Consider the following 27547-nt stretch of genomic DNA (forward strand, 5'->3'; position numbering starts at 1 on the left):
AGTTTTTCAAAGGTACTGGCTCCCACCAAAAATTGACAAATCCCCCAAGAGTAATTCTTGTCATTAAAAGTGCTTTCTATGTAGATGCCTTCTATCTTTGCCATAATTAGCACAATGGAATGATTAAGAACTGAGTGTAAGGGCCTAGTTCTCTACGAGCTGTTGAATTACCTTATTGAATTTAATAGAAAGAATTTGTTTAACTTTTAAAATAGCAGTATTCTCCGTACAATTTTGTTGGGTGGGTCAAAAAATGAGGATTCTAATTTTTCAATAACAAAAAAAATATGTTATTCCTTATTTCAAAAGGTCACCTCCCTTAGAACTGAAGTTCCTTGAAACCTTATGACGTACTTAGTTAACTTATGTGACAAAAAATGTAAGCTCAAAACTCAGAAATATTCATTTTATTTTGCCTTGACAACCCTTCAGTAAAAAAAACGATGGAAACAATATTTTTTTAAAGTTTGAATATCAATCCAAAAGTTTGATTGTGCTATCATCTGGGCGTGAGTTCTAAGTTTAATTACTGTAAACTTGATCATCTAACTCTTTTATTTATAGTGTTTTTGTATTTTTTGTCACTGAAATTCGAAATTTGACTAAATTGACTAAGGTAGCATTCATCACAACACATCAGCTCAAAGGAAAGAGTCTTGTGATAGATTTGAGGCTTGTAAAAGAATGCTGTCTTTTGGGATTGCATTTTAAATGACTTCAATGAAAAGATTGCATTCATCGAATTTATCGGAAATTCGCCACCAGATGGCTTCGTTTTTTGTAACATTTCGTTTGGGGATTGATGAAGAAAAATAATTGTTTTGTTTTATATTTGAAAAGGAAATATTTTATTTCATTTCACAACAGTAATAAATTGATTTCGATTACAAAATGAAGTGTAATCTAGTTGAGCTTCTCTAAGTAAAAAATTAAAGTGAATCCAAAGTAAATACTGAATCGAAGCGTTATACTTGTTCGCAAAATTACGTTTCATTGATTAAAGAACATTTTTTATTTTTTGGTCTGACATTAACACAAACAAAGCGGATGGTTTCCCAACGGGTGAACACGCAACATATAGCTGCCCATGTGAAAAACAATGATATTCTAAATTTATCCCGCAAACACTAAACGATTGGCCGGAAATTGCAATCGTTTGAAGTCAAACAGAAGATCAGTCGGAATCATTGGTATTCGAGGAATACATACATTTTCACCTGCGTACCGTTGCAAAGTCGTGGTGGATTCAAATTACGTTATATCATAATAACTGATCCAACTTTGAGTTGCAAGTTATGAGGTGGAAATCCTGTTAACTCCAGAGAGTTCAAAAACTCCGTTGGATAATTTACGACATCATCGCGATTTGTTATGGAATCAACGGATTTGTATGTCACCAAATAGCCAGCGATTTTTGATTGAATGTTGAAATTCAGTGCGTGTACATCATTAATATTGTTTGCGGAGAGAATTCCTCGTTAACTTAACCAAGCATAATTCTGATAATTCTTACTAATGTTTGGGAAAACATTTCCAATAAGAGCTAATTGAGAATTTTCAAATCGGCAAAAGCCGTTGAAGTGTAATTAATCCAGTTGTCGCATCAACTGGCACTTTTCCATTTCAAATAGCTAACATTGGTTTGGAAAATTGTGCATCAATTTCGTTTCGTATTGAAGTTGAACTCTCATTAGTGGTTATCTATAATGTTTTTATTATTTCACAGAATTGATGCCTTCAGGCAAGCATTCAATTCCACAGGGAATTACTGGCAACGTCTGCCTGAAATCGCCTGCCAACAATATCATCAAGCCGCCAAAGATGTTGTTACTCCGTCGAAGATCGTTCAGTATGAAGTTAAGTACTTCAAGTGATTTTGTATGTGCCATTGTGCACTCATCAAAAGCAATGAGCTTGCATTGTATCAACAATTTTCCCATTGTACTTGATCGGGAACTATGGCATGTTGGGGTATCAATTCTTGTTTGCAGTAGTCAAGCATTGATGCTCAATCAGAATCATTCCTTCATTGTAGATTTCATACATTATTTGAAGTCGATATCTCTGACGTTTTTACAGATATGGTTGACTTAAAAAGGTTCCCAAAAGTAAGCTTTGGTTTAGAATATAGGGCCCTTGAAACATCAAAAAATTTAAAAAATTTCAATTCCACAAATCGGAACTTTTACAATAGCTTTCCATAAGAAGCTAAACGGAGTTCACCGCTTTTCTGTTAAAATTTTGTCTGCTGTAAACCTCACGGAGCCCGAGACCTTTCCAATCGTGGAAATCGGTTCGTGCGTTTTGGAGTTATAGTGTCAGGAAGGAAAACCCGACTAATTTTTATATAGTAGATTGGGATTTCAAATTATTAAACCGCTAACTATTTGATCGAAAAAAGAATGCAATCATTTGTGACTTCATGCATTCTTTTGAAGTCTTTGCATTAATTTGAAGACCTTGCATTTTTAAGTGCAATTTCACTACACAGAGTGAGTACGTAAACCTTGCACGAGAATTTTTTGTGTCAGACTTGAAGTGAGTGCAAGATTTTCAAGTGCATCAATTGATTGTAGTTAGGTGAATGGAGACAAAATTGCTATAGTCTTTTTAAGCTCTGTTCATTAAATGAGTCGAAGACTCAATCTTTAGTCAAATTCAATGAATGCAATCTGTAAGTTGAACTCCATGAATGACTTATAATGTTTGCATTCCCAAAAGATTGCATTCTTCTAGCCCATATGAAAGCAAAATAAACGTGTTGTTGTAACTTTCAAACAAAGTTCCATAGTTTCTGCAAATCATACAAAATGTTCCTTCAATTTAAAAGACACGGATGCTGATTGACTATAGGAAATTAAAAACTGCTCTTAAGACTTTTAAATACAACTTCCAGTTGAAATTAAAATACAAAACGCTTTACAAAACATGGACATTCAATTTATTCAAATATGTTGAATATATTAAAAATTCGGTAAAGCTTAAGACGGTTCTTATACTCGAAAAAAAAAACTGTTTACATATGCAAATCAAAGGAAACCTTAAGGAACTCAACTGGAACACACAAGTTCAATATTTACATTAAAAAGAGCGCCGAACCCTTCTTCTTCCGAAAGTTCAATATTTTATCAAGTTACCAAAAAAAGAAAAAAAGGATTGCTACATGTTGTAAGTAAGTTTGTTGGAGGACAAACAAAAATACGACGACGGAACATAAATATAATGTACCTGCCTTGATTACATGACACCTTTCTTTTGGTAAAATGTATTTAACTGCTTCAGCCGTTAATATTGCCTCTGCCTCCTCCTCCGCTTTCTCTGTTGGCGTTTTTGACGTTGCTATTGCCATTGGTAGTTGTAATTCTTCTGTATTTATCGCCACCACCGCCGCCGTTGCCGTTGTCAACGTCGTCGTCGTTTTTGACGCCGCCTCCGCTGCCTCCTTTAGCGTCGTGTTTCGTATTGCTTTTGCTGCTGGTTGCTGTTGCAATACTGGTTCGGTTGCATTATTTGGAATCCTTATCCTTTTGATGGTTTGTTGAATCTCTACAAGGATCTTTTGAACATTTATGTCGTCTGTAAATGAAAATATGTATATTTATTTATTTATTTATTTATTTATTTATTTATTTATTTATTTATTTATTCTTATACATTTTGTTCTTTTTTAAGTTCCAAAACAAGAACAAATGTTTTTCTTTTTTGTTTGTAATGTAGGTGGAAATTATTTGTTTGCTTGTACAACACAGGAAGGATGTGCTTTATTATTGTGGTATATTGTTTGAATATACAAAAAGACAGAAGGAAAAAATAAAATTTTTGACAGAAAACACAAAATAAAAAATATCTATACATTTTTGCATGGCATGTATTATATTTTATTTTTGTCTTTTTATTGCAGCCGTATAATTTTATCTTACAGCTTTTGTATTAACGTCACATAAAACTTTAATGACAGGGGGCCTACATTTTTCCAACAAGATATTTCCAGTCGACAAATTAAAAAGAACAAAAATGTAAACATTAATTTGTTGGTATTGTTTTGGTTTAAGTGTTTTAGGTGAATGTCTGATAATTTGGTTGAGAGAGCTTGAGATTTAGAGTTGATGTTTTCCTGATTTCAAAATCTTCAGGAAACACTCAGAAATTTCTGTTGGTTGTTGCTCCTCTTTTTAAGAATAAATCATAAGAAAAAAAAAACAAAATTGAAGGCCCTAGGCAGCCTTAGAACGTTAAAAATGATGTCGCAAACATTTATGACCGGGAAAAAACTTCCAGTATTTTTGTTTCAAAATTGTTCAATATTTTCTACTTTAATATAATATTAAATTGCATTTCTACAATCTCGATTTGTTTCTGAAAAAAAGTATGACAAAAACCTTATTGAAAGTACTTAATTCGTTTAAATAGGGCTAGCCAAGAAGCGAGACAATTTGAAGCTTCCAAGATTGTATATTTTGTATAGAAATTTGGCAATAGTCTAGTCGCTCTTTTCGGGTTTAATACTCTTTTTTTAGACGGAGGAACAACAAATTTAAAAATCATTCTTCGAATCGATGAGATCAAATTCCATTGAAGGATAACCATGATCGAGATAAATTTTTAAATTTACAGCATACCTGCCAGCCTTTAAACTGTCAAACTTCTATAACTTACGACTTGGCTCACTAACGGATTTTATTATCAAAAATACATTTAAAACATAAGTTGAACCGAGAAAAAATTCGAGAAAAAAATATGAGACGCTTAAAAAAAGGCAACGTGAATACCTAAGCACATATTTTCAGCTATAAGCAAGGAGAAGACGAGACTATCATTGAGAAAAAAGTGAGACCGAGACTCGCCCACAAGATCAAAATCGACACTAAGACGAGAATACAATTTTTCGATTTTGGAGAAATCGGGCCGAGGCTAACAAGAGTCTCCTTAGTTCTAATTGTTTTCAATATTCTTTTTGGAAGAAAATCGAGGTGAAGCCATATTTCTCAATTTTGGTAGACCGAAATTAAAAATAAAATAATCAATTATATACAAGAGACTGAGATTGATTTTACAGTCTTTATTGATGTGAATGATTTTAACCATAAGGATTTTAATAATTAATTTATGAAATAGAAAATGTTTATATCATTTTCAAATAGGTTGTGGAAACTTGATGTTTTTCGATATTATTTTGTATGTTTGTATGATTGAAAAATATTAGAAAGAGAAGCTTTAATTTCCAGGCTTCGCATTGGTAGACTTAAATAGGTACAGATATTTAAGTTATAAGCATGCTAATTAAATCGACCATGAATCACTGACTAAGGAAAAAATTGTATGCTTATCTTAAAGCTCCGTTGGCTGTGGTATTTGTAGCTGGCAAGCAAAACGTAAAAACGTATTGATTTCCAGGAGATCCTATTTGAGAAAGTGCCACATACAATTGCTCGTGGGAAAAGCACTCTTTCCTTACCAACTATGGAAAAAGTTTGTCTCTGGGATTTACTTATTGTTTGGGCAAAGAGATATTTTTAAAGGGAACTGTAACCTTTTAAAAGATATGGGCAAACCAGTTGGTATCATCGGGTTCCACGGAACATGTGCGAGCTCACCGGCCGCGGGACCCGTAATGATTGTTGCTACAATCACATTATCTCTTAATTCTTTGATAAATAGTCTTGTACCGTTACACATATTGGGAGGGCTTAAATGTCTTAAAAGCATAACAGGCGTACTTATTTTTAATTTTAGTTTATGAGGTGGCAAGCCAGTAGGATTGAGGGAATTTAAAAATGTGTTTAGTGCACTGTATCTTCGATGTTGCACACGGTGTCAACAAATATTTGTAACATTTAAAATCACCATTTACTGAGTCATATTTCTGTGACAATATCGCTTTCGAAAAGAGCCAAAGGATATTTTTTTTAAGATTGTCGATCTCGGGATAGATTGTGTCTATAAGAATTTCTAGACTGTGAACAGTTTGAGCCAAATCACTTGAGAGCTGTTTGCAATTGGAGTAGTAAATGTTCCGTCTCCTAATTTCAGTACATTTTATGAGAAATTACATCCGCTGTTATTGCATAAATGTGCTCTCATATTCGAGCGCAAATTGAGAGTTTTAATTGATAGCCATAAAGGTGATGATTTGAGGCACGCTTTAATAACGTCGGCACGTGTAACTTTTGTTACAACTGGTAGAGTTTGGTGAAAGTCTCCAGCGAAAACAAAAGTTAAGCCACCCATCATATTGCATGGGTTTCTTATATCGTTTAATGTGCGGTACACTGCTTCTGCATGAGATATAGGGCTCATGATGCATTCATCCCAAATAATCAACAATGTGTCCTGTAATAGCTTTCCCAAGTGGACCATTTTTACGGATTGAACATACAGACTGTTGATGTTAAGAAACAGCCAACGGTAATTTGAGTGAGTCGTTTTCCCATCATTTAATAGGGTTGCAGCATGACGATGCCACTCCCAGGATAATCGTTCTTTTGACAATACTAAATTGGCTAAAAAATATTTTACTCGTGCCACCGGGCGCGTCCAAAAAAAATAGTTGACCACTGTTATTTGCCACATTTTCAATTATAGCATCGTACGCTAATTTTTGATCTTCCACTAACTTGGGTTCATTTGAATTGACAAATTCTGAAAACTCGTTAATATTATATGCACGCACGGTATGGCATAAATAACATTTTGTGAGCGATTCGGAGAAGGTAACCCAAAGTGTCTCTATAGACCAAGAGCCGGCAGCAAATTTTGGGAGTGATATTCAAAATATATATTCATGTATGTGTAGATATACCGATACGCAACATTATGCCAAATTTAATCATTTGGCAGGTTTTTTTTCAGCTGGGGGCGGGGGTGGACGTTCGAAAATGGTAATTTTTTCGATTTCGGGGTCGAAGTGATAACCACTTAAATGCATATTTAAACAATAGAGGATGGTGCCCTGATGTAAAAAAAAGTGTGTCGAAGACTTCTTACTTTCAGCCTTCCCCTTGTCAGACGGCCGATTCTGACGAGTAGTCGTTTTAATTTACATTAAATAGCAGATTTCTTCTTTAAGATACTAATTTAATACATTTGAATGTAAAACTTAAGAAAAAGCAATGAATAAGGCTTCAAACTGTTTAAAAAAAGGCAGTTTCCACAGTCCATAATTTAAGGTCCAAAGCAGAAAAGACAAGTAGAAACCAAAAATAGAAATACATTTTGCTTAAATACTTTTTGCACTTTAGAACAAATAAACGTTCTCTTCTTTCAATCATTTACGTACAATTTCTTCACAGACTTCTAACTTAAATCGATATCAACGCATTTTTCACACAAGTACTAATACCCAGTCCCAATAATTTGTAACCGAGAATTTAATAGGACTCGTTTCTAAGCAACTTCATAAAACAATCACAGATCTGCAGTTGTTAGTGATTAAATTGGGACCCATTGATTTTTTCACGGAATTACTAAGTTATAATTTACAAAAGAGGTACTGAGAAGTAGTTAGGAATCGGTATTTTCTGGTACCGCAAATTTGATAGTCTAGGACGTTAATACTGAAAACAGTTTTTCAGGTTTCCAACATTTTCACTCTTGATTTTTTAGAAGTAAGTAATAAGTTTATTGATGTTTTTTCCATACTTCACTATTTTATCAATTTTCTAATTACAATACACAAAAGGCTACATTCTTTGCAATTGCAAAGTACAAACAACTTTTCAGCATCAAATGGCATTCCAAAAAACTATGCAACATTGACAAATTCAATAGAAGAATAATACTTAAATTTCCAATCCAGTTTCAAAATGTAAATAAGACCAATTTTAGGCGTATTACATTTTATAGTATTAATTTCTAAAGTTAGATCGGGAACAATAGATGAGAAGAATTATTTTGATTATAGTTTTTCAGGTGGCCCAAATAGACTAGGCCAAGGACTAATGCGAAGAAACTGAACTGAGCTCAGTTTTTTCAAGTAGAACAATCATAAACCGATTGTATTAAGCAAAATTTTCAGGAATCAAAAAATAAACTTCTGATCTGAACAGCAAAAATATTAACAAAAGGTTAACTTTTGTAATGTAACACATTCAAAGTGTAAAGGATTTCTTTGGAAGCATTTGTTTTCAGCAATTGAAACCGAAACAATATTTCGGATTAAACAAATGTTCTGACGGCTAAGTCCGGACTTTAAAATTAGTAATGATGCCTCTTGCAGACAATTAGGAAAAACTAAGACAGAAGTTCACACAAGATAATGACCTGAAATAATCCTAAAAGTTGGAGAAAGAATACTATCAAACAAAATAGAATACACTCATTCAAAGTTCTTTGATTTTGACATAATTGAGCATAGTGAACAGTATTGATAAAATCTGCTAACATTTGAGTACTTTTTTAAAGTCTTTGGCTTTACGATTATTTCTTAATACTAGGCACTTATTGTTTGATGGTATTGACAAAGTTTCCAGAAATCTTTTATGATTACTCAGTGAATATTTTGTTCATTATCCATTCAAAGTCGATTTCATATTCTATGTCTCTTATATTTCTGTCAGTTCTGCAACGGCCTAATCACTGATAAAGCTTCGGTTTCCATCGATCACCGAGATCAAGCATCAATGAGCTTGGTTAGTAGACAGATGGAGTACCGTCTTGAAACCTACCGCGTGCTGTTGCCATGTGTTCTTTCTGTCTGTTGTTCTTTTTTACTGTCTTTCTGTCTTGTATTAATGTCTTGTGTTGTTATCACCTTGCATAGTCTAGACGCTCAAGGTGCTGTGTTCTCTACTCTGTACATTTATGTGCTGAGTTGTATGTAATGTAATGTATTTTTTTGTCAAACGTAACGCATAAAGAAACGGCTATACTTTTGAAGTCATTAATGTCCTGGTTTCTTTAAAACTTTGCTCTTATAGTGAATTTTTCTGAAACATGAAGCTAATTAAAATCAATTTGCAAGAGAAAATAACCTGTTTTCAAAATATATTTCCTTGAAAACCGAATTAACATACAAGACCTAGATTGAGGATCTTATGTCCATGTTTTTGTTTTCTTTTTTGTATCAACCCACAACACATACAATACAATTTTGTTTTCATCCTTAATTACATGAAAATATAAAAATCCTATCATCGTCCTTATTCCTTATAGAAAATATTTCCATATACGTTTCGTAAATTTTTCTCTTAACTAACTTCCTTCTTTCTATACACATTACACATACCAAAAGTTCTTAATAAAAACATGATGCACTTATCGTGACTTAACGAACCTTTACCACACACACTGCATCCATTCTGCATCCATTCTGCAACCATTCTGCATCATGTATGATGTTAACAACTCTGCAAAGGACAGCCAACTGTATAGCGTTTATGTGTGTAGGTTAGTTATCTACTATAGTGCACCAGACAAAATCAGTTTGGTAACAAAACTCTTATTAGGCTGTCTTCATCATTTGCTCTAATAACTAAATTAATTCATCCATATCCTTTCTATCCCACTCTCTCTCTCTCTGCCTTTGTCTGTCTACGTATTCTATTCTATTCTTGTCAGGAGGAACGATCAGCCCATATAGTCATCAGGGCACAACAACAACAACAACAAAAACAATATTAACTTAGCTCATGCTCCCAATATTAATTCACTCCTTGAAACCACGTTCGTCCTTCTTCTCCAACTTAATCACGTATATATGAAGTTACAAACCAAACAAGGATAAATGTACCCGGATCCGTAATGCTACACTATTCCTATTATACTATACTCTGAACTGCTGTTGTTGGTGTTCCTTCTGATGCAACTACTACTGCTCCTGCTCCTGTTCTTGCTGGTTCAACAAAACTATAATGCATAACGCAAACACCACACAATCAGCTCGGAGCATCATCACTACCACCTCGCTCGGAATCGGTATCGGTATCGGCAATCTCCATCCCCATCCCATATTCTACACCACATAAGGTCCTTCCATCCTCGATTCTACGTGTTTGTATGTATTTAATGTGTAACTTACCTGGTACCACGGTCTTCAATCTTGATTTCAACTCCGTAATCAAGAACTTTAACGTACGATATGGATCGAATAGAAGAAAATTTATTTGATCTCCAAGTCTTAGTCTTTCAGAGGTTATAAATTCTGGAGCTGAGGCAGCTGCCGACATTATTGCAGCTTCTGCCTGTGTTTTGCTCTGGTGATTCTGGTTCTGGTGCTGGTGCTGGTTCTGCTCCAGTCCCAGCTTTAGCTCCAGCCGACTGCGACGACGACGATTGTTGTCATCATCATCATGGTCGTCCTTGTTCCTGTTTCCATTGGTATCAGAATTGTTGTTTTTGTTGGTATTTTTGTTGGACGACGACGATGATACACTTCCATTGCAAGGCACTTCTAATTTTGTTCCTTCTCCTGCTGATGCTGACGTTATTCGCTGCACCGATGGTTCTTTCCTTTCTGCTGGTGCAATATCTGAATCCACCACTACCACCTTCTTTACCTCCACATCCTTATCCTTCCCCAAAGCAAAGGATACACCCGACGACGATAGTAAAGATTTGCTCTGTCAGAGAAGAAAACAGAAGGAAAAATCCTTTAAAATAATAAAATACAACCAACTGCAGAAAGTGAGAAATTGTGTATGTGTGTGTTTGTGTGTTTCTCAATAAATAACCCAGCACAAGGATATTATGTTAAATATTTAATTTGTTAAAAAGTTTTATTTTTAGCAGCATGGAGCAGTAGCAAAGCAGCAGGAGGGATTTACACAATTTTACTTCTTTATTTTTTTTGAAGTTGTACTCATCGTCGTTGTAGAGCAGGACTTTGTCCAGACATCCAACGTCCTAGATCCCAGAAAACCGTGGCTAAAAACCACATATCATTCCACGGAAGCATGAACACTAAAAAGTTAATAAAATAATGTCTGTATACTGTGTGGCTCGTTGGGTATGAGGTTTTTTTTTATCTTTAGATTTGCAGGGCCGTATTTGCGAAGCTTATATAAAAATACCCATAGAAACACAAATCTCCAAAAGTACAGTATTTTCTAAGGCACAGTTTTTCAGTAAGGGATTAAAGTTTAATCCGCGTAGTTAAGTCATTTAATTTAGTGAGAACTGCTAATGGATAATGTGATAATGTGCTATCCAAGTTTTTTAGGACTTGTCGCACGTAACTCTTCTATAAAATGTCTTTTTGGAGTTGACACTTCTTTAGATAAAGATAAGTAATTAGGTGTTTCTCTATTTTGACGCACCACTTAAAAGTTGGTCAGGTGTGAAATTCCAAACATTTCAGCTCAAGATATGGTAATTGGCCTTATTACAGCTATGAATCAGGATGACCCCCCGCATTCCGTGAAAGTTTAAGTCTCAATAGAAAAACAGTCCGTTAAAAACTGACATTCCAGTCACCAATTTTCTATTTTGCTCATTGAAAATCAGGGCTTATTAACTTTCAATAATTCTTGCGTACGAGTTGTGTCAGAAATAGAGGAGACCTATAGTTTGTATATCTAACGAATAATTTGAGAAGCACTTTTTTATGACAAAAATTACTTTCGGCACTACCATGAAAAAAACTTTAAGCTGTCGCAGGGATTGAACCCACAAAATCCAACGGCCTGACTGTAACGTCGCTAAAAAATGGGGTTGAAAACCCTTACGACCAAACATTTGACTTCTAACAGTTGAAAATATTAATGAATTTTGTCGTGCAATGATAGCTCTTTAAAAATCTATTGCCTAGTGATTTACATCTCCCTAAAATTTCTGTGTTGTGTTTCAATAATGACAGGAAGTAGGGGAACCTACAATTTTGTGTCAAAAAACAAAGACTTAGTATTATATACTCGTAACAAGACGATTCGATCGTTTCCTTGCGAGAGACATTACCGGGGTGAAAAAATGTTTAAAGTGGTTCAGACAGGGACGCAATAGCCATAACGAAACGGAAACAACTTAAGAACAAAATTGACAGCTGTCAGTTTAAAAAATTAATTAATTTGCAATGAAAACACGTTAAAAACCCGAATGTAGTGATTTAAAAGTCTGCATTATTCTTGCCTGTAAGTATTTTGACAGGAGTCAAGGAAACCTACAATTATTCTATGTCAAATCAAACGGAAAAACGATTTTTCATTCCTTTGCAGTTCTTTCTTGAAAAATGGTTCAGGGTTTAAGTTCAAACCCTTGACAAAACAGTTTGATGTCCCCATTTCAAGAACTGGTTGGGCTTAATCACAATCTAATTCTTACAGCTGATTGAACTAAATTTGTGACTTAACATCAATTTTTCACGAACTCCAAATTTCCTGGCAAACATTTTTGTTCTGATTCAGGGATTAGATCATTTACGGATCTTTTCGGTTAGGGCCCGCACTGTGGTAAAGCCAATTATGCGTTCTAAGATACAGACCTTCAATTATCAGCCCATCAACCTAACTTAATCTGGACTCAAACCATAAAGACTCAATACTGCTGCGATATTGACAATTTAACAGCTCGTTTTTGAACTAAGGTTGTTCCTCTAATATTTTTTAAATACACACCATGAATATGATTTAAATTTTTGTACTTACATAAGTAAAATACAAGTACTATTTTTCGTCCTTGAACTTGAACATTTTACTGACCGGTTCTTTTACTTGATTTCGAACTTTTTTTTATCATAAAGTACCTTCAATTAATTTTAAAATCCTCAAGTACCTATTTCAAATTCAGTGTTTAAAGACTTCTCTTGCTAAAAGTAGAATTTATTAAACGAGATTCGAAGTACTTACAAAGGAAGTACTTGCAAAATTTTAAGGGAGTTAAAGTACTTGGGGGACTTAAAAGAAATTTGAAGTGTTTATGTATTGCAAACAGATTGCACTCAAATAAAATACTGCTCTACTCGAGTTTTTAAAAGCACGAGTACTAGTTTTTAAATTCACGGCACTTGTACTTGGTTTCTATATATTTTATACTTACAGTACTTTAATTTATTTTACATTTCTCAAGTATGTGTTATCAATTCGACTTTTAAAATATTTCTCTTGAGGAAATTAAAAGTTATTAAATGAGTTTCGAAGTACTTGAAAAATTGAGAAGGAAAGTACTTCAGAAATTGAAATGGAATTGGAGTACTTGAAGTGTTTACAAGTCATTTGAAGTAATTGAAAAGAAATTGAAGAGAAACTGAAATATTTTGTAAATTGAAAAAGTGGAATTCAAAATTAAAGTACTTAAAGTACTGGTACTTAAAATTTTCAAGTACAGGGTTTTCCAATGAGAGAAATCATTGGATGGTTAATTCGTTGTAATAAGAAAGGTACCTTACTAGAAATTGTAAACGATATCAACCAAATGCCCGCCAACGCTACGGTTGCAGCACCATATTCATTTATTAACATTTACACAATAAATCCGTAGTTTGCAATTGTTAAATGTCAAAATATGACAGCTTCTAAAGTGACAGCTGCTTAAATAGCGGCCTATTCGAGTGGATAGTTTGACAATTCGAACTTTCAGTTTATTTTTGTTCCTGTGTTATGATCCATCGGCCCTTTTAAAGTGGGAAATTTAAAAAAAAAAAGTGCGGTCATGTCCCAGAAAGTCCAAAATGCATAATCCTGCTAAGAATATTGTAATCTTCTGACGGAAGCACGAAGTATCTAAATCTAGGTATACGAGTATGTCCTAAAACTGTACACATATTTTCTATTGAATGACGGCATTTGTTTTAGTTGTTATTACTTTAACGTTTCATCGGTGCGGAGCGGCTCGCGGCGCTCGGTGTGACTCTATTGTTGTAACAGCTCAGTTTTGATTTTGTTGTTATTGTTCTTAAAGCACCAATTCTATAGCATAGCAAAATATTGTATTTGATGGCTAAAGGAGGTCACAATGGCTTCACGAAGAATGAATGTATGGGGTTTGGGTGCTGCCGCGATGGCTCTATATATAAATAAGGAGTTGTATAGGGAGATAGGGAGTTATATGGGAGGCTTGGCGTTCCTCTTTTTTTTGGGAAGGAATGTTCTTCTATCTGATGATGATGATGGTGTCAGGATGGGTTATAGTATGTTGTCGGTTTGTTGGAAGGCGAGGCAGAGCCAGTCGAAAAAAAACAGAAACAAGATGAAAACGGGAATAGAGAGGTATTGTGAATCTGGTGAAAAAGCCCAGGATAAAAGATACTAAACTGCAAATTTATGCAAATTTATGAAACATAATCATGTAATTGTTTTGTCGTCGTGTCGTATATGTATAGTGTATGGTTGGTTTGTGCGGTATATGGAAATGGAATTGATGGTGTTTTTGTTGTTCGGTGTTGTTCTTGTTAATCCTTCTCGGTTAATCTCTACTTTTAGGAAAATTGAAATGTGAAAAACATTTTGTGCTTTTTATTTATATGTGAGCTTTTTAGATTGTGATAAGAATGTAACGGTAAAAGGGGTCTGGAGTGAGGAGAAGGAATAAAATACATTTGTACAATTTTTTTGTTTTATTTTTTTGGTTAGCCCTAATTTAAATGGGAAAAGAAGAACGACCATCCCATTGCTGGGATGGTTTAATTCATTTTGTTGGGACAAAAGAGGGTTTTTAAGGGATGTTATGTTAGTTAGAATAATATTAATGTTGTTTTATTTCTAATTTAACTTGTTATCATAATTTTATTTTATTTACGTATAAACTTTTATTCCCCGAAGAGAATTGTTAATGTACAAATGTGGTGCATACAACATTGTATTTAGATGTTTTATTTTTTTTTTTTGGAATTGTAAAGGGTTGATAAATTTTGTTTGGGTTAAAATTATTGAGTTATCAGTTTTTTTATTGTTGTTATTATTAAGTTCTTATGTAAGGATTATTTATGTACAGTAAAAAACCCTTATTTTTAATTAAACGCTTTTTGTTTATGTGAACAAAAAGAAAAGCTTTATTATATCATAATGGGTTTGGTAGCTAAAAGATACATATTCAAGCAAAAATTGTTCAATTTTCATAGAAATTGTTGAGGGAAGTGGATGATTTGAGATGCTTAATGGGTAATTTCAAGACTATTGGTGTTAAACTATTACAGATTTTGTGTAAATTTTAAAGGCTTGTTTTTCTTCGATATCCAGAGTGAGACAAATAAAGGTAAAAAATAGTGAACATCGTCTTTATTATACAACCAGATATTATTGGTTTATTAATGTTCTCTTAATTTTTGTGACTGACATAGATAAAAGGACACATTAGTACCCAGCAAAGTTCTGGCAAAACTACCTATTTACAGGAACAATCTCAGTCGATGTTTGACTCTCAAACCCCTAATTTCCCAATTACGCCCGAAACTTCAAATAAGTAACACTTTCTAAGCTAGTTGATAAAATACAACTGCTTATTTTCGTAGGCAAAAGTACAGCACTTCCAAATCAAAAAATTGCAAAGAAACTGTAACTGACTGACTGAACGATCATCAAAATTATAAACGACTTCTTGATATCGCAGAATGTGTTACAATTTACAAATTAGAAAAACTTCAATTAAGAGGGCGTAATATCCACCCACAAAAATATTCAAGACATTAGTTAAAACTACCAATCCTAAGTGTTTTAGAGCAATGAAATTAGGCAGAGTCGCATGTGCCCATGGGTATAAGGAACCAAAGTTTAAAATATAATGTTATAACTAAAGGGCGTAGTATCTTCCCACTTTCCTTGTATATGGTGTTATTTTTTTCATACAATTATTCAAGGCAGCAGACATTTTTGCGAGTTTTTTTTAATTTTTAAAAATTTCATAAAGAATTGATTTTCATTTCCCATCCTCTCGGCAGTGCTTGCGTGAAAAGTGTAGATCTCTTTGACAACACTTTGAAAGCTTTTGCTTGAACAGAACTTGCCTTTCTTTATCACCATCTTATTCGGAGAAGAGTCGTTCTTCGGACAGTATACAAGAAAAGTATCACTTCTTTAATTTAACCCAAAATATTTGCATTTAGTTTGAGACTTGGTACCAATTCTAAGGAACGCCAAATTTCATGACAGTGCATTAGTTGCCATTGGAATTACGAATCTTTTCTGCTTGGTTGGACTTAAACCACTCAATTCTCGAATACTTATACGATATAGACATTTTATTCTAGACGTTTTTGGATAATGCACAACAAGGTCCCCGGAATTTTCAAAATATGCTCCTTAGGAAGTACTTTTATTTGCTTTGGAACTCAAGTTAGATTCCTTAGCACTAGATTTTTTAAGAACAAGTATCAAATTTTCTGAACTTGTTCTCGAAACTTTTAGGTATAGATGACGCACTTGTACTTTAACTCTACACTTTTAGTGTCTAAGATACTTAAATTACTCAAGCATCTTTATTCATTTAGATTTTAGATTTATAAAACTGTAAAATAGTAAAAGATTTTTTTTTAATTTTCAAAAGCAAACTATTAATTGAAAAATATAAATTCATATTAGTTCTGTACGACCGACTTCATCATGAAAAATATTAAATTAATTAAAAGATGAAAGCGTTATTTATTTGTGAGATTTTTGGGATTAACTAAATTTTTAACCCTTTTCAACCTCCATAGATAATTATTGTACTCTGTTCTATTCGTCTATTCGAAAATGCTGACATTTCTTAACATCTGGAGATCTTTATGAAATATAGAACAAATTCAATAATTTTTTTTTGAAAATCAAGAAGAACTGAAAAACTAGTATTCCGTCCAAAATAATTATATCCATAAAAAAATTAAATTAAAAGATTGCGTAAAACTGATTTTCGACTCGAATATTTTGCCAAAAATTAAACATATTGCCTTCAAACTAATTTTATCGAATACAAACATTTGATGTTTATAAAAACATCCGATTCTCAGTGCTCCATTCTAACTGGTAAAAACTAAAAACTGCTTTTCGAATATCTCCAGTGCAAATTAAAGTATTGACTTGAAAAGTTCTATACAAAGTGTCGGTAAAGTAAAATAATATTTTAAAGAAATCCATTTGGTATAAAATTGGTAAAAATTGAGAATACATATCTCGGGAACAAGAAAAAATATTGAAAACATACAGTGGACGTCCAATATAACGAATGCCCGATATAGCGAATTTGCGATATAACGAACGCTTTTGAAATTTACATTAACATCTCTAAATAACGAACGATGATAAAAATTTGCTATCCGATATAACGAACGCGTATATATATTGCCTTAAAATGATTTTTTTTCTTGCCATTGTGATCTGTGCATATATTTTCATGTCAACACATAAGTTTATTCTCGTACATATGTATGTGTGTGCGCCAAAGGTTTAAAACTATAACAAGCTTTCTGTTTTTCGTTTAGTCTTCGCATCGCCTACTAAAACATTTTTGTTAGAATTCTTATTTTTTGGTTTGTCTATCGCTATGCAGCTTTGAATTTTATGTACGGTCTTACACACACATATTCAATGACACGACGGCAAGATATGTTAGCAGTTAAACAGTGTTTTTGTTGTTTAAAGTCTCGTCTGGTTGAAACGCTCCGTAATAATTTTGTAGATTTAGTTTTGTGTACAAAATATTAAAATGAACACAAAATCTCAACGTACTCGGCTTTCATTAAAGGACAAAGTCAAAATTATTGGTGAGTGCAACAAAGGCGTTTCACTTAAGGAAATTTCAATAAAATTCCGTGTGCCAAAATTATTAATAAAATTAATAAATCAACCACTTACTTAAATTTTTTTGAATGGAAAAGTCGATCGATATAACGAACGCTCTCGATATAGAGAATGACCTCGAACATTATATCATTCGTTATACTGGACGTCCACTGTACTTATTTTGTCAAGATATGATTGTATATTTTTAGTATTTCTTTTTTATATAAATCCACTTGGCTTTTTTATTTTACAAAACACGAAACCCTACCAAAACAACAAAAAACTGATAAAAAATGGTATTCGACTAAGTATTATGAGAATAAAGAAAGATATTACCGGTGTTTTGTTTTGTTTTGTGGAAAATCTATCGACATTTATGTGATTTCGTTCTCAAATGTTGGTTCTATTGATATTGCATTCGTATCTCGATGGCTGTGTTCGTTGAGTAGTTGTGCATTTGAAATCATGTGTTTTCCATTGGCGAAAAAAAAATCAATCTGTTTCTGTTGATATTATTTAGTTTTGTTAATGAAAATGGACTAACTGGTCTTATTTTGCAAGAGAAAACAATAGAAAAGATAATTAAGTTTTGGTATGTTTCCACCAATAAAGGTGTACCTCAGTTTAGATTAAATGAATCTTTTTGTTGTTTCCACTACACAAGAAGATTTAAAAATGATTAAGTTTGACAGCACTTTCTAGAATGCGAATGGTGTTTCGATGTTTCTTATGAAGTGTAAGTGAAATAGTTTGATTCATGTTACACAATGAAGAATTGAATAGTTCAGCAACATAGAATATGCTATCTATTTCATGTTCAATTTTTTTTGTAATTTGATTTAAACAAAACTATATTTTTTGTATACAAACAAGCAAATAAACAGACAATTATGGATTATCTGTAAAACCAACTCCTCTACACAGGTTTTGCTTCACAAATTTTGAATCGACTCCGATCCCCCACAGGAATCGAGTCGAATCAAGCTCATTTTAACTAGATTCAGTTATATAATCAATTGAAGCGAGCTTGAAGCTCCCTTCAACACCCCATGTTAATGTAGTAATCTACGAACAAATCCCCTTTTTAAAGTTTTTATTTTATGTCAAAGATGCAATTGTTAAATGATCTATTTTATAGAATCTCAATTTCCAGATATTTTCTTACTATTTCTTCTTGAAAAATGTCCATTTTATTAGTTTAAACTTTGTTCTATTTGTGGTTTTTTTGTTGTATCAATTTTTAAATACAAAAATCTGGCTACTGTCGATGGGTTTTCTTGCGAATTTTCTACTATACCATTTATAGAATGCCAAAAAACACGGGTATTGACTCCTAATTTTTTTTATCTCAAACATAATGTTGTTATTACTATTTTGTAGAACTTTTAGAAAAATCGACTGACGGGCAGTCATCAGTGTGGATTGCATCTCAAATTGTTGTAATAAAATAATCCGAAACTGGATTATTTTAGAAATACATTCTGCATATGTTATTATTCAAAAACAATTTGTTTAAGGTCCATATCTCTTATTATTTTGAATAAAAAGGTAAACTGGCGCATTTAGGAATATCTCTCTAAAAACTATAAGGTTAAAGACCTTAAAACGTCTAAAAATTTCAGCATTTTCAATTTAACTACTTAAACAGGAATAACTATTAACGGAAATTTTCTGCATTTCAAACCAAAGGTGAAGAATATCGTTCGCCTTTGGGATTCAATTAATCAAAAGTTGCCTGGAATACCTATGGCTTTATTAAGGAAGTTTTAAAGATATATTTTTGTTTAGCTTTTTAGTAACCTAGAGTTACATATCTATAACCATTTCTAAAAATAACAAAATAGAAATAGAAAAGAACACAGTATTTTTCAACAGCAAAATTCCAAGTATTGCCTTCAAAGACCAAAAATACCTGTTAGTTTCTTAAAACTAAAAACATTCATAACCAGAAACAAAAAAATAGAAAAAAATGCCATACAAAAGAATTCCTCAAGTATTAACATCACAATTTTCAATAAATTCTTTGATATTTATATTTGAATATGTTATAGCTACATTCCTATGTTCTTTGAAGTTCAAGTGATTTCTATCAAAAATGTCTATACAAAAATTATTTAAAACATATCTACATATGTACCTATGTAGTTAGGGAGGTATAAATTGTGTATATGTACTTCTTAACTATTTATAGAAACTCTACATATGGATATTTATGAGTGGTTTTGTTTCTTCCTAAGCTTTTTCATAGGCACATTTTTGGTTGACAAATTTCTAAAACATATTTTTATGAGAAGGAATGTTTAAACAAAGATAGTTTAATGGTACCTTTGTAGTTTTGACTTTACAAAATACTTTCCTTTACACCTCATACCTTCTCTTCTGTAATATTTAATTTTCTCAAAAATTAAACAACTAAATATAATAAGAATGTAATTTCTATGTAAAAGCACGATTTCCTTTTATTTTTCATTATTTGAATCCATAGAGATACAAATCTAAAATAAAAGTTAATAAAATCTAGCTTAGTGGTTTAATCCTTAAATAAAGTCCCTGTCCTTGGTAAATAGCACAACAACACCAAACAGAAAATAAGCGTTAGAAACTCCATTAAAGAGCCTTATAACAATATTGTGAGAAGAAAGGATACAAAAATATATAAACTTCAATCACACTGCCGCCATCCACCGCCAATTCTACCATTCAAGTAAATAAAAAGAAAAACGCCATCTACCAGCCAATCCACCACATTTCCACATTACTAAAACCTTTAAAAAGAGCGACAGAGACCTGATATAGAAAGAATAAGAAAGAATGAAAAAATAGCTTAAACGGTGAAAAAGAAACAGTTAAAAGGGCATTTTAATTGCCTGTTGATGGACATAGACCGACATTATTTTCCTTCTTTTATCTTAATGGCTTCCTTTCGTACATAAAGGTGCCAGTTAAAGTTCATTTCAATGTTTGTTCGTCCTTTTTTGTTAGTCCTTTTTTGTTGTGTTTTGTTTGTTATATTTAATTTTTTCTCATACAAGCTTTGGTTGTAATATTTTGTTGTTATTTTTGCAACCTTTTTTAAACTAACAAAACGATATATGTGTACCTGTATACGGTTCTTATACCAACGTTCCTTGGTCCTTCACAATTGATTTGAAATGAAAAATAAAGGACGAAAGGACGAACAGCGACGAACGACGAATGACGACTGCGACGATGGATAGTGGTAAATAGTAGCGTTGCTAACATTCATCGATAAAGATAAGAATTTCCGTTTGTCGTTGTCTTGAGTTTGGTTTGGCTCAAAAAGTCGACATTTGTTGTCGTAAAGACGTCGAAAACGACATCTAACCATATACACCACCAACAGCACCATCACCATCAGTGTCGGCGATGGTGATGGCACCCAACAACAAGCAAGGATAACGAAGGATACCTCAACATGAAATGGACATTAGCCTCATTGAATGAGAAACGATATACGATAAAACTAACGATAAAAATACAACACTCTTTTCGTCGGTCTTGAATATATACGTATATCCATATAAAACTTGTACTCATAGATAGATACAAACCTACTTGGGGAGGTGTTAAGACGTCAAGTGGTCTGCTTAACTCTTATGGTCTATATATTGGGGAACGACTAACATCGACATTGCGAGAGAGGTTGTCATCTTAAGTGTCCATTTAAAATGTATAATATTCCACTTTTTAGCGCCGCTTATAAAAGTATGTCAATTTATTCTTTTAAAGCCCAAACTGGACTTGAATTAATATACAAACCTATAAAAAATAAGTTTAAACATAAATATTGGAGCATGTTTGTGAAACAGAAAATATGTTTCCATTAATTTTATACCTAGTTTAGTTTTTTGAAATTTTTTTTGGTAAGGATATAGAAACTAAATAGATAAGCATAAGATAATTCGGACTATAAAGCCTTTAAGCAATGCAGAATTTTTAATAGAATCTTTTAAAGACAAAATTGAGCTTTCACAAATTAAGCCTCCTGGGGACCCACTTTTCTGCTAAATTGTTGATGTTTGGAATGAAACAACGGTCCAAAGATGTTATTTTAATTGAGAATATTGTTATTCATTTCTTGAAGCTTGACCTGCGCACATTTGAGATATTACTTTTAACAAATTTGAAAAACTCGTTAAATTTCCCTGATGGGTTTTCAAATGTTTAATACCTTTCTTCAATATTTAGCTGAAATATTTATATTATTACATAAATATTCAAAAATTCTCCCTAAGTTGTTAGATTTCAACTTTCTTCTAAAAACCTGAGAGGAAACCCTAAAATATTTTTACTTTAACGGTTTTTAAAACAGAAAAGATAAAAACGATATGAAAGTAAGTTTTGTTCTTGTCGTTGTCTGAAAAACCTGTGGACGCTTGTGTCCTCTTGAATGCACATGTCTACCATTGAACATCGTCGTTGTCTGAAGAATTCTATTATATCAAGATTTTCAAATATATTCACACTTATTATAACAGGCGTTTTTCTTAAACTACAATTGTCAATTTTTGAGTCGAGTAACTTTCTTGGCGTTTAAGAGTCCGTATTACGTTGCTTAAACGCTATTATTTGCAATCCTCACGCATTCCACATAAAGAGCTGATAATGAGAGATTGATATTCGAAAGAATAAATTCAATTTTAAAATTTAAATAAAACTTATTTAGTGAATTATAAAAAAAAATCACAAATGTATATATTGTTAAATAACGCTTCTTACGTGAGCTTTGAAGAGGATAGAAATTAAAAATCAAACGTATTTAGAGAGAGAAGAAGAATAAGATCGACATCAAGTCCTTAACAGATTCGTAGTCAGGGGACAAATCATTCAATTTTGTTTTATTTCAAGGCATGTAATATACTTTAAGTTGAATAAGGACTCCTTTGTTTACCTTTTAAATGAAATTTAAGAAAAGGTACCGAAAAGGAAAAGCATGTTATTGGTGCCTATAGTTTTAAATCTTGCAGCTATTTATAAATTCAGCTATTTACAAATTCAAGTATTTAAAAAGATGAACATCGCTAGTACAACAGGAATAATTTAAATAAAGGCTATCCCCTGGAACCCTTCTAATAACACCATTCAGAACCACCTAAGAAGAAAAAAGTCGATGAAGTTTTACTTTGAACTTGGCATTAAACCATACCTTTTGCAACTCTTTTACCGTTCTAACCAGTGGCACCAAGGAATTGAGGGTGTTTGAAACGGATTCCAAATTTGTTTTTTTCTGTTCTAATTTAAAGGATTTAATCCCATTAATTCTGTGAGCTTTTTCATTTCACCTGGATTCGTAACTTTCACCCTTTAGTAAAAATAAAATTAATAACATTAAACCATTAGAAAAACTTGCATTTTTATTTAATTTTTCACAAGGCGTTTGAAAATTTTCCGTCGACAGAAAGTGGCGTTTTACTCGTCATAAAAGGAAACTTAAACGACACCTACAATAGTGATGAAAGTGACATTTTTCTATCAAAAATTTGGATTCCACTAACCGCTAAATGTCAAGTAGAATAACGCTAAGTAAAACGTTACTATAACCTCTTTCGCAACACCAATTGGTTTGTGTGACAATTGTCATTCAAATAAAACGCCTATTGCAAACTCAAGCTAATAGTTAAAATTAAAATTCATAATAGAAGTCAGCATTCAAAAATAACTGAAAATAGCATTTTTCATAACTATGAAAGTATTAAATTCAAGGTTTGCTCAAAGCTTTATATGGAGACAAATAATAATAAGAATTTCCAGAATCTTATTTATTATTTTCAACGTAAACGCTTACGTTTTACTTAAGTTACTTACTTTAAGTTTTGTTTCAGTAAATGACCATAAGATACTAAAATGATTAAAAGTGTATCTAGAAAAGTAAGATTTGAGATATTTTGAGACTTAACTTAGCTTTGAAAACTCTGATTTTTATTATTTTTAGCATTTCTAAGGGGCATATTTAAAAACCTGATGTGATAGAATTTAAATGCGAGAGGAGATCTTAATCCTTTAAAAAAATCTTGTTTTTGTTAGTGCTCCAAAAAAAAACATAATTTTGTTGACCAGTGGTATCATTAACAATATCTGTTTTTTGGCAGGACCTTTGAAAAAAAAACATCGCTAAAAATTTCCAGAATTTTGTCTTATACCAAATGTCTTTTATTCCGATTGGAAGTTTTTTTCAATGGCTAGATTTTTCAGATTGAACATTTTTCCAGTTTTTAATGTTTTAAGGGTTTTTGACGTTATTTAAGTAATTTCTTAACGTGAGTTATTTCTTAACCCTTCTTATTTTATAACCTTAATAATAGTTTGGTAGTTCATTTGAAAGACATAGCCCACATGACATCACGTCTATAAACGGCCTCAGTTCTATCCACTTAGTACCCGAGGAAAATATGTTTTGAGTAGCACTAGATATCCCGCAGCAGATATCTACAAGGGCTGGTGATGATGGCTACAGTCGGAACTTAGGAGCACCAACTTGTAGCCAAAATTGGTCGGATGAAAGTATTCCTGATGAGTGGAACTCAAACACTATTTGTTCTGACTATAAAGTATTTAGTTTTTTTAAAATCGCATATAAGATAATGTCAAGTGTATTTTGTGAACTCCTTGAGCCATTTATTGATTTAACTAAATTGGCTCTTACCAGTTTGCCTTCAAGACTATAAAATCGACCATCGATGATAGCAGCCTTTGGAAATGTCAACTGGGACTGTTTCATGTCGAGTTTTGGTATTCCTGCCAAGTTCTTTTCTAGCCTGAGTTATTTTGTAACCCTCCCTTTTCTTAACACGTGGGTTGTTTTTGAATCTGCATTATTTTGTAAACTGTGTTTTTGTTTGATTGCCTGGTAGTGAAATAATTTTGAAATATTCAAGTTTCTGTTACTGGAACAAGGTGGCCGTGCAGTAACCTATTCAAATACTATAAAGCTAAAGAGTTTGTTTGCTTGTTTGTTTGTTTCTTTGTTTGAACGTGCTGATCTCAGGAACTACTGGTCCGATTTAAAAAATTCCATCAGTGTTAAAACGCCCAAAAAAACTTTAAGCTTTATAACATTACGCTAAGAAGACAAATACAAGGGAAGCACCAATAAGAAATGATTCAAAATCAGCGACTTTTTACACTTTTCAGAGCTTCCACTGCATACACTTCAAACGATTAAAGTTACGCTAAAAAAATGTATTACAGAACTATTCCTCTTTGTTAGTTTGTAGACAAAGTCTGCGACGACATGATTCTATCTTTTAAATATAGCTCACCATAACCTTTTTTATGCTTATTAAACGTGTTCTAAAATAGATCATGAAAGTAACTCCGCGGTTCGCAAATAGTAAGAAATAAAACACTGCCAAACAAAATACAGTTTTTAATTCTTAATCTTTTTGTAGCACGCATAAAATATCTCAGAAATTAGCTTGTATGAATCCTATTAGTCAAATTATTAGTTGAGTTCTTAGACTAGACCTGGATCTGGCTGTCTTGTATTGGATCAAACAATCCAAAAAGTCCTTTTGAAAATCAACTTGTCTGTTAAATTTTACATTAATTTTCTATCAGATGTTGCTAACATTAAACAAGTATTGAAGATTTCTGCATCATTGCAAGAAAGATTTTACTTATTCTAAGGGGTATCATATTTTCAAAGCCTTTATTCGTTTAAAACATGAATTCTCACAATAAACATTATTAGAAAAATAGTTAAGTATCCCTAAGTTAAGAAAAATATGTTCTGACAGAAGCTTGAAAAATATTAATGTCTTCTGTTGTTTTATCAATATTAAATATTTTTAAACGCAATGTTTTAATCGAAATAGCCAAAGTTTTCCAGTCCTCAATCAATTGTCCTAATATTTGAATTTCTGGAACTGGTCTTCAGTTAAACTATCGACTTTAATTTTTAACTTAATTTCAATTACAGATATTCTTTTTTTATCCGCACAATAAGAATGAAGGCTGCATTACAATCTCATTTTGACATCAAAAACTTGCACTCCATTACCAATGACTTCTCTTAAATCCGTTTCTATTGTTCTAACGCTGGTGCGGTAGTAATAACCCCTTTAGCATTTCAGTTGCTTTTGTGGCGCAAATAAATTATCGAAAATTGGGTCTTTTAAGCTGAATTGAACAGCTTTTTATTATTTGAGTTTAGGAATTTTAAGCAAATGTATTTCCTAAATTACAAATTGTTTTCGAAAAAGCCGTATAAGGGTTTAAAATGCTACTATAATTCATTGCCTCATAAAACAAAAAGCATTTCTATAGTTTCTATGATTTCGATGCGTCTTACGAATCTCAAATTAGTTCATCTTTGATCTGCAAGGCAAAGCATACCTTTTAGATTTATTTTAATAGAATCCCGAGTCAAGTTAATGGCTCATAAATGTTGTCTTGTTATAATTTCAATGCGGTTGTTGATTTTTCGACCTTTTTCTGTACATATCATAAAAGACAATGGACCTCCAAAAAATCTTTGTCCTTCACATGAATGGATGTATAATAGGTCATGAAAAATATTCATTAAAAAGGAAACAAAAATTACTTTCATATTCTTACGCATTGAATTAATAAAATTTAATTTGCATTTTAATAGGATCTCAAAAGGATCATTGAACATACCTTTTGTACCCAAACCCACCCTCTACAAGCCCTTTACATACATACATACTCGTACATATGTAGTTACAACCTTAAATCCAACGCAATTCAACATCATATCAGAGAAACTTACCTGATGCTGCTTCTGTTTTTGGTCCTGCTTCAATTTGTGCTTGGAGTAGTCTTTACGAATACTACAAAAACTGCTCCTACTCAAAACATCATTCCAAGTGGCAACATTTTCAGCATCAGCCCCTTCTTTGGTAAAAACTCGACTACAAACTTTCACTGCTGGCTTTTCCATTGACAATTGACGTTTTTCAAGTGAAGTAGCATCAGATGCTATTGGTTGGTATATCCTTTGTTGTGTCCTTTGAGGTGCAAAAGCAGTTGCAGTTGCAGGTGCAGGTGGTGGCATTTTGTGAGGACTGCAACTGTAACAATCTCGTCCTTGCTGTTCTCGTTCTCGTCCTTTTATTTGAATGTGGGTGTCACTGCTTCCAAATGCCTTATTGTTGTTCGGCTTACATTGATTCCGGAGTGGAAACTTCTGCATCACTGCACTTGGATGTACCTCCGCTCCGTATACCTTTTATCTACCTATAAAGTTGTATAGGGTATACTCCTCGTATAGTGATGGTTCGTACGTACATCAGCTACTGGTGGTGCTGCTGCTGCATTGAAACAATTAAAATCGTATGAATAAAACAAGAGGCAGCCACCATCAACTGACAGCTAAATAATTTAATTGACTTAATTATCGAACAATGCTCGCTTGCTGGGATATTTTATTTTTATTTTTATTCGTATTTCATTTTTGTTTTTAAAACCCATGTTTTTTGTCGAATGTAACTTGTTCATCTGTCAGTAGTGAGTGCGGTCGGTGGTGGTGTGGAACGTGATTTTGGGTTTTCTTGAATTTATGGCTAACAAGTTTCATGTTGTGTGCCGCAATGAAAAATTTTATATTGCATATTTATTGTTTTTACAATTGGAGTTGGCTTTGGGTATTTTAAAATATACCAATAATAATATGTTCGTAGGTTGAGGTGAAGTATTCAAAAAGTTTAATTGATTATGACCTAAGAATTATTGGGATTGGGAAGGTTCTCACATATATTTTATATATTGTTTTATTGTTTTTATAGGAAGGTATTATGGAATTTTTATGGAATTTCTGTCTGCTTTTCAGTGACGTGTACAATTTGTTTGACGTTTTGACAGGTGTTTCTACAAGCTGTGGATCTGCACTAGGACTGCTTATGAAGTACCTTGATTTATTATAATAGTCAGGAGGGATTTAACCT

At 32.6% G+C, this 27547-nt stretch overlaps 2 protein-coding genes across 2 annotated transcripts in view; both read right to left on the bottom strand.

The window, feature by feature from the left end:
* LOC129944439 (uncharacterized) overlaps positions 1–3353 on the bottom strand; it is an 85732-nt gene extending 82379 nt beyond the window's left edge. The window contains exon 1 of the mRNA XM_056053866.1: positions 3229–3353. The gene's annotated coding sequence lies outside the window, so the exon portion shown is untranslated. The remainder of the gene's footprint in view (positions 1–3228) is intronic.
* A 103-nt stretch (positions 3354–3456) lies between these two features.
* Positions 3457–27235, bottom strand: LOC129944440 (uncharacterized). The gene is made up of 2 exons (XM_056053867.1): positions 26374–27235; positions 3457–3576 (listed from the first exon to the last, which is right to left on the bottom strand). The coding sequence occupies exons 1-2, from the start codon at positions 26794–26796 to the stop codon at positions 3568–3570; spliced, it is 432 nt and encodes a 143-aa protein (XP_055909842.1). The 5' UTR covers positions 26797–27235; the 3' UTR covers positions 3457–3567.
* Between the last annotated feature and the right edge of the window lie 312 nt (positions 27236–27547).

This window comes from Eupeodes corollae, chromosome 2, assembly GCF_945859685.1.
Source record: "Eupeodes corollae chromosome 2, idEupCoro1.1, whole genome shotgun sequence".
NCBI lineage: Eukaryota > Metazoa > Arthropoda > Insecta > Diptera > Syrphidae > Eupeodes > Eupeodes corollae.